An 8028-nucleotide genomic window follows, 5' to 3' on the forward strand; every position below is an offset into this window, starting at 1 on the left:
GATGGTCCCCATCTTGGCATTAGTACCGTCTGTTTTCTAAGATAGTTATTTATTTGTCTGTGCCAGGTCTTACTTGCAGCATGTAGGATCTTTGCTGCTTCCTGTGGGATCTTTTGTTTCAGAGCATGGACTGTTGTGGTGGCACATGGGCTCAGTAGTAGAGGCCGGCTGGTTCCAGTAGCTGTGGAGGGTAGACTTATTTGCTCTGGGCATGTATGATCCTAGTTCCCTGACCAGGGATTGAACCCATGTCCCCTCAATTGCAAGGTGGATTCTTATCCACTGGACTGCCAGGGAAGTCCCTGTCTGGTGCCTCTTTGAATGACACTTAAAGTGGGTTTAGAAATTAATTGTTTTCTTATTCTGAAGCTCCTTGAGACTTTCTGCTTCACAGCATGGGCTGACTAGGACCTGTCCCCCAGCCTGTCCATGATTAATTACTCCTATGGTGTTCGGTGGTCTCATTCCACCACTGTGTTATCACCTAGGGTCCTTTCAGTCTTATATCCCTTACCACTGATCTCTCAGTGCTGTGTGATCTTTCTTCCAGCTTCCACCCACACTCCTGTATAATAATGAATTCACTATTAATTGAAGAAAGGTTATTTATTTACTTATTAAGTAAACTTCATTGTTTGCCAATTATGTTTCAGACTCTGTGTTGATAGGAGTCTACTGTATTTTCCCTCTAAGGAAAGGCTAAGATTTAACCAAAATAATGCAAATACTGCTTGAATTGCTAGAGATAAAGCCAGGTATCTTTTAAGTCTTTGTGTCCCCCAGAATTTAGTGCAAATTACATTGATTACATTGTACTGAGAGAAATCAATTGGGGTATCTTCTCAAAGTGACATAGATAATATAAAAGATCATCATATGTTGATCAATTAGCTTCAGACTCTGTATCTCTTATATGGAAAATACATTTAGGCAATGGGAAACTTGTAAGCATCAATCTAGACTACTTAGGCTGATAGCTATTTCTTATTCTAGACAATAGGGAGGAAAGTCAGGGTGGGGGAGACTCTTGCTTATCAGTCGGCTATCTCTGTGTATTTGATGCAACAATTCACATGCGTTCATCCATTCATCTACAGATTCAACCTGTGAAGTGGGTGTCGGTGTTCCTACACAGAAATGGAAACGCTGAGATATAAAGACGCTTGATGCATTATCCAAAGTGACACGATCAGCGACAGAGAGCCAGGACCGAAAGTCAGGTCAGTCCTTGTTCTTGCTGCCTCCCTTTGCCTCCCTCAATTAGTCCATTACCGTCATTCAGGCGGCATAATTTCCCCGATGTACCCAAAGTCCTCATACGAGGCAAGATCAGAGATTGAACTAACCTGCTCTTTGTGGGTATTTTTAACGTTCCGAAGGGGACCAGACCACTAACTGTTGGGGTGACAGCAAAAGGGTGCTTAATGGTGATTAGAGGGGCTTCCCTTGTGTTTCAGTGATTAGGAATCTGCCTGGCAGTGCAGGGAACATGGGTTCCATCCCTGGTCTGGGAAGATCTGACATGCCAGAAAGACCTGGTGCTGGAGCTACTACGCTGTGCCGCAGCACTCAGCAGCCTGGAGTCTGTGAGCTACAACTACTGAAGCCCACACACCGAAGCCCGTGTGCTGCAGCAAGAGACCACCATAATGAGAAGCCTGTGTACTGCAATGAGACAGCAGTCCCTGCTCGTGGCAATTAGTGAAAGTCTGACGTAGCAATGAAGCAATAAATAAAAAAAAAAAATCAAAACAGTGGTTAGGAATACTCATCTGAAAATTCATTCTTATTAGCCCCATTTATCCCAAGGGTAAAGGAGAGGAACACAAAAGAGACATGTGATTGCAGAGGAGGCGGGGAAAAAAGTATATTAAAATGAGATGACATGAGGAAGACAGTCCCCAGAGCCATAAGAACAAGAAATATATCCTATTTAAGATGTCAGCATGCTTACTGCAGACTCTGGTCTAGGAACTCTCCAACCGGAAATAGCTGCAAACAGTATTACCAATACACTGCAGCAATGTATTCTATATTTTGAAATGTATTTTACATTTTAACATATTGGGATTCTTACCTTAAAGGAAAAGTAAAAATAAGAAGGACTCAGTCTCTGCTGAATGTGAGTGATTCTCTCAGGACAGGGAAGATGTAAGTGTTTCAGTTTTCTTGTCTCTGTAATGATTGGTGTCTAAAGTCCTTTACAACCGTGTCTACTCCTTAACCTGGGACGATGAGAGGAAACTTTTCTAAAAAGTTTTTTATGTTTTCTTGCCTCCTGATTTTCTTTTTCAGCTGAATTTGGGCATTGGATAAGAACAAGCAAAGGGATCAAGTAGAAGTCAACCAATTAAGAAAGGTAAGAAAAATTATTAAAGTTGTGTACCATGTAGGTTACTGATCTGAAGAAAAATTCACAATCTTGTTAACTTCTCCAATTACCCACAGAGCCAAGGTTCCAAGAATACTAAATGACTAAGAAAGTATGTTAAATAACTGCTCTGTCCATTTTTATCAATACAAAATTTGTTAGTCTTCAGGAGAAAGCTAAGGAGAATAAATAATATGACTTGAATGCTTTTTTAAACACCAGAGATTTTAAGGAAATCTTACTATTATTTTCACAAACTCTTAGAAATTGAAAACTCAGATGAAGAATCTCTGGACTAGATGGTTGACTGCAAACTCTAAGCTGGGGGAAAGAGTATATTTCACAAAAACAAGAAATGTATTTGCTAAGGAAGAAGAGAGAATGAAGCATGGAATTTGCAATGCTAGATGTAAAATGAATGGTATTTTGCTAAAAAACAAATTAATGAGAGTGAGTTCTGAAAAAGGCAATTTTCAGCCACTATAATTATATTTTCTTTTTAGGAGATATACACATTTTTTTCCCTAATGCAGGTAATGGATTCTAATGTATTAATATAAAGTTCTGAGAATTACAATATCAACGTCTCTGTATATTAGTTCTCACATCTATTATTGACAAGGTCCTTATAAATGACCTCATATATTAAGAGAAGGAGAACTGCATTGACTGGATATAAATTAGACATCCATAGGCTCTCTGGGACTCTGAGCAGTAGTCACCAATCTTTTGTACCTCTCATTTCTCATGTGCAAAAAGAGAACTATAATACTGCCTATCACACATAATTTAAATAAAATAATGCAGGAAAAATACTTAACATAGAGCTTGTAGATCATAGGGAATGATTAACCTAATTTAGTACTTATTATTTTTACACATCATTGACTTTCTTTATGTGCCTAAGACACACACAAAAGTTTCTAGAGCATTTTATTCTTTCTGCTATTTCTGATGGAAAAGTCCTCTCACGGATGCTTTCTTGTTGAAGATGAGAGGAAAAGACCCATTCCTTCTTTTTAATACCAGCTGAAGATGCTCTTCTGTGACGTTCAAACAGCAACTTTAGTCCAAGGACAAGGAGCTAGGCTGAGTATCTGTCCAGTGAAATCAGAAGAGAGGCAGTTTTGAGGAACAAATAATGTGGCATCAAGAGACCTATGTTCTAGCCAGCATTCATCACTGATTAGCTGAGACATTTCTATACTTCACTGACCTCACCTAACAAAAGATTATCTTCTTAATACTCATGGGCTTATTCTTGATTATCTCCCTCACTGAATTGTGGTAAGGCTTAGATAGGATAACAGGTGCAGTGATACATTGAAAGTATTGCAGTACTGTATAAAAGTGCCAGGCTTTTTGCTTATTGGAGTCTTGAGTCCCTGTCCCAATGGGAACTGAGCAGATCTGAGTATGACTAGGCACTTCTTGTACAGTGGTGTCTGTAAGAATGGAACCAGATCCTGCCACCCTTCCCCCAAGCTGCGCTCAGTAGATCCTTAAACATCAATATTAGCACTGGTGCTGAGTTACTTTGATCTTCTGTTTTAAGTTTTTTCTAAAAGATTTATATTAATTCAGTTCAGTCGCTTAGTCATGTCTGATTGTTTGAGACATGGACTGTAGCACACCAGGCTACCCTGCCCATCACCTACTCCTGGAGCTTGCTCAAACACATGTCCATTGAGTCAGTGATGCCATCCAACCATCTCGTCTTCTGTCATCCACTTCTCCTGCCTTCAATCTTTCCCAGCCTCAGGGTCTTTTCCCATGAGTCACTTCTTCTTATCAGGTGGGCAAAGTATTGGCATTTCAGCTCACCATCAGTCCTTCCAATGAATATCCAGGACTGATCTCCTTTAGGATTGACTGGTTGGATCTCCTTGCTGTCCAAGGGACTCTCAAGAGTCTTCTCCAACACCACGCTTCAAAAGCATCGATTCTTCGGTGCTCAGCTTTATATATATGCCGAATTGCTTCAGCCATGTCCAACTCTGTGCAACCCTATGGACTGTGGCATTTCCCTCATAACTCAGTTTGCTAAGAATCTTCCTGCAAAGCAGAAGACCTGGTTTCAACTCCTGAGTTGGGAAGATACCCTGGAGAAGGAAATGGCAACCCATTCTGGTATTCTTGCCTGGAGAATCGCAAGGACAGAGGAGCCTGGCAGGCTACAGCACGGGGTCACAAGAATCGGGCACAACTGAGCAACTGGGCACGCGTGGACTGTAGCCCACCAGGCTCCTCTGTCCGTGGGATTCTCTAGGCAAGAATACTGGCATGTGTTTCCGTGACTTCCTTGAGGGGGTCTTCCCTATCCAGGGATCAAATTCCCATTTTGTGCATCTCCTGCATTGTAGGCAGATTCTTTACCACTGAGCCACTGGGGAATCCCATGTATATTTGACCATGCCACACAGTATGTGAGATCTTAGTTCCCCCAATCAGATATCCAACGCATACTCCTTGTAGTAGAAAAATGGAATCCTAACCATTAGACTACCAGGATATTTCACCTTATGTTTTAGTTTCAGACAGTACCAAATAGTTTGCTGCTCTAAATGATAAGGGGTTTAACGCTCTGAGATATAATTCGATAACTAAGTTAGCATCATGTTATCTACTGTTTTATAATCTAAGGCCATGGACCAGGTGAGGGATTGGAGTGGAAATAGAGAACTTCACTAGAGTAATTGGCTTTTACTTTAAAAGTTTAGGCTGGGGACGTGCTTTTCTTCTTTTTTCCTCCGTTCCTCCCTCTCTCCCTTCCTTCCATCTTTCCTTTCTTTCTTCTTTTTCTTTCTTCTTCCTTTTGTCCTGGATTTCACTTCATTATACATTTCTAAGGGTAAACTTTACCTCCACTTAGATGACCTAGCATTAAATTATTCCTCAGATTTAATACGGAGGCCGGAACGTTCCGCGTGCTGCTGGCGGTGTTTTCTGCTTCTGTTGTGATCCTGTGAATCTGAGTGTTGGGCGGGAGTTTTCTCTGCCCTGGCTTGTGCTATTACTTTCATCTGGGATGTGAGCTTATTCTTACAACCTGATTCTCTAAAAATTGAAGGGGATTTTTCCAAATGCTCAATATTTAACTTACTTTATTTTTTCTGTAAATGCTGACACTGGAAAATTAGGGTAGGGTTGGAACCATGCTGGCTATACGGGAATATTCTGTCTCCTGGCTTGGCCATCAACTTTTAAAATTACCCCTACCACCAGAAAATTCAAATTCATTTTATTTTTTAATATTTAATCATTTCCAACATTTTTCATTCATTTCATTCATTCAGCTAGTACTGCTGAAGAACAGTCAGTGGCCTGAATTCATTTTGACACTTTTCTCTGGGAAATATGCCTAAAAGGTGTGCTAATACATCAATCAATTTATTTACCGTAAACAATGAGATACGTCTCAAGGATAAGTTCCTGTAATTATCCAGTAAATAGTTAATGCCAGAAGTGCTCATAATTGATGGACATGTGTCCCTTCTTTTAAGGTCATTTGTTAGTTGGCAGCACACCTGGAACTCAACACAGTGTTTTCATGTCTTTTAATGTCAAACTTAGCACACTTTTTACTGTCTTTCACCTTATACACTGTGCTAAAATTTGCACGTGTACATGTCGGTAAAGAGATATTTAAGTTGTCATATATTTGTTGTTTAGCTGCTAAGTCATGTCCAACCCTTTGTGACCCCATGGACTGTAGCCTGCCAGTCTCTTCTGTCCATGGAATGTTCTAGGCAAAAATACTGGAGTGGGTTGCCATTTCCTTCTCCAGGGGATGTTCCCCACCCAAGGATCAAAACTGAAGCTCCTGTATTGGCAAGCGTGTTTACCAGGGAGTCAGCAGGGAAGCCCACCTGTCATGTATTCATCCAAATAAATAGCATGCTCTATCTCTTCTTCTATTGCAGCTCAAATGGTCAGATATATGAAAGAGGTGCAAACCAGGAATCAAACAGAAGTGACAGAATTTATTCTCTTAGGACTCTCAGACAATTCAGAGCTACAGGTTGTCCTCTTTGGATTGTTTCTATTGATCTATATGGCAACCATGGTGGGTAATTTGGGGATGATTGTGTTAATTAAGATGGACCCTTGTCTCCACACCCCCATGTACTTTTTTCTCAGCAGTCTCTCGTTTGTTGACGCCTCTTACTCTTCTTCTGTCACTCCTAAGATGCTGGCAAACCTTGTGGCTGAGAGGAAGGCCATTTCTTTTAATGGGTGTGCTGCCCAGTTCTATTTCTTTGGCTCCTTCCTGGGGACTGAGTGCTTCTTGTTAGCTATGATGGCGTATGACCGCTACGCAGCCATTTGGAACCCTTTGCTGTATCCAGTTCTCATGTCTGGGAGAATTTGCTTCTTGCTAGTGGCTACCTCATTCCTAGCAGGTTTTGGAAATGCAGCCATACACACAGGAATGACTTTCAACTTGTCCTTTTGTGGCTCCAATAAGATCAATCACTTCTACTGTGATACACCACCCCTGCTCAAACTCTCTTGCTCTGATACCCGCATCAATGGCATCGTGATCATGGCTTTCTCCAGTGTTAATGTCATCAGCTGTGTTATGATCGTCCTCATTTCCTACCTATGCATCCTCACCACCATCTTGAGGATGCCCTCCTTAGAGGGCAGGCACAAAGCCTTCTCCACCTGCGCCTCTCACCTCATGGCCGTCACCATATTCTTTGGGACGATTCTCTTCATGTACTTACGTCCTACGTCTAGCTACTCAATGGAGCAGGACAAGATTGTCTCTGTCTTTTATACGGTAGTGATCCCTATGCTAAATCCCCTCATCTACAGTTTGAAAAATAAGGATGTGAAAGGGGCCTTAAAGAAGATCTTGCAGCAACAGATATTGTGAAGCCATATTACATATCACCCTGTGACGGGGAATAAGAATGTTTTCATGTTAGTTGTATTGTCTAATTGCTTGAACTGTTTTTCTGTGTTAAAGTATATTGTTTAAAATGAGATGTATTCTTAATTTCCTGGTGTCCTAAATGTGTACTTATTAGCCTATAGTATGAATCAATACAGTGAAAGAAGGCAGTGTCTGGTAAAATAGCAAAATATTTGGAATTGGCTGACCTAGATTTAAATCTCAATTTCAATATTGAGCTTTTTCACTCTTAATTTTATATATATTTATAGGAGAAGGCAATGGCAAGCCACTCCAGTACTCTTGACTAGAAAATCCCATGGATGGAGCATCCTGGTAGGCTGCAGTCCGTGGGGTCGCTAAGGGTCAGACACGACTGAGCGACTTCACTTTCACCTTTCACTTTCACACATTGGAGAAGGAAATGGCAACCCATTCAAGTGTTCTTGCCTAGAGTGGGGTCAAACAGAGTTGGACACGACTGAAGTGACTTAACAGCATATATATATATATATATATATATGTAAATATTATATATATATATATATAACTTTGATTGGATCTTGGAAGATAGACCCTGAGACAGATATTTGTATTTAGGAAATTTATTGGAGAGTGTTCCCAGGAACAATACTGATAAAGAAGTAAGGGAAATAGGATTGGGTAGAAGAAACTAATTTGTGATGAAATTGTAAGAGAGTATTTAGCCAGTTCCATGTAGGGAAGATCCCCTGGAGAAGGAAATGGTAACCCACTC

The 8028-nt window shown here is 40.7% G+C and overlaps 1 protein-coding gene across 1 annotated transcript; it reads left to right on the plus strand.

Moving 5' to 3' along the window:
• The first annotated feature begins 933 nt into the window (after positions 1-933).
• On the plus strand, positions 934-7253 carry LOC148775737 (olfactory receptor 5AP2). The gene is made up of 2 exons (XM_088843570.1): positions 934-944; positions 6332-7253. The coding sequence occupies exons 1-2, from the start codon at positions 934-936 to the stop codon at positions 7251-7253; spliced, it is 933 nt and encodes a 310-aa protein (XP_088699696.1).
• The last annotated feature ends 775 nt before the right edge of the window (positions 7254-8028 follow it).

Source organism: Moschus berezovskii, chromosome 14, assembly GCF_049115385.1.
Source record: "Moschus berezovskii isolate FMDL1 chromosome 14, NW_MosBer_1.0, whole genome shotgun sequence".
NCBI lineage: Eukaryota > Metazoa > Chordata > Mammalia > Artiodactyla > Moschidae > Moschus > Moschus berezovskii.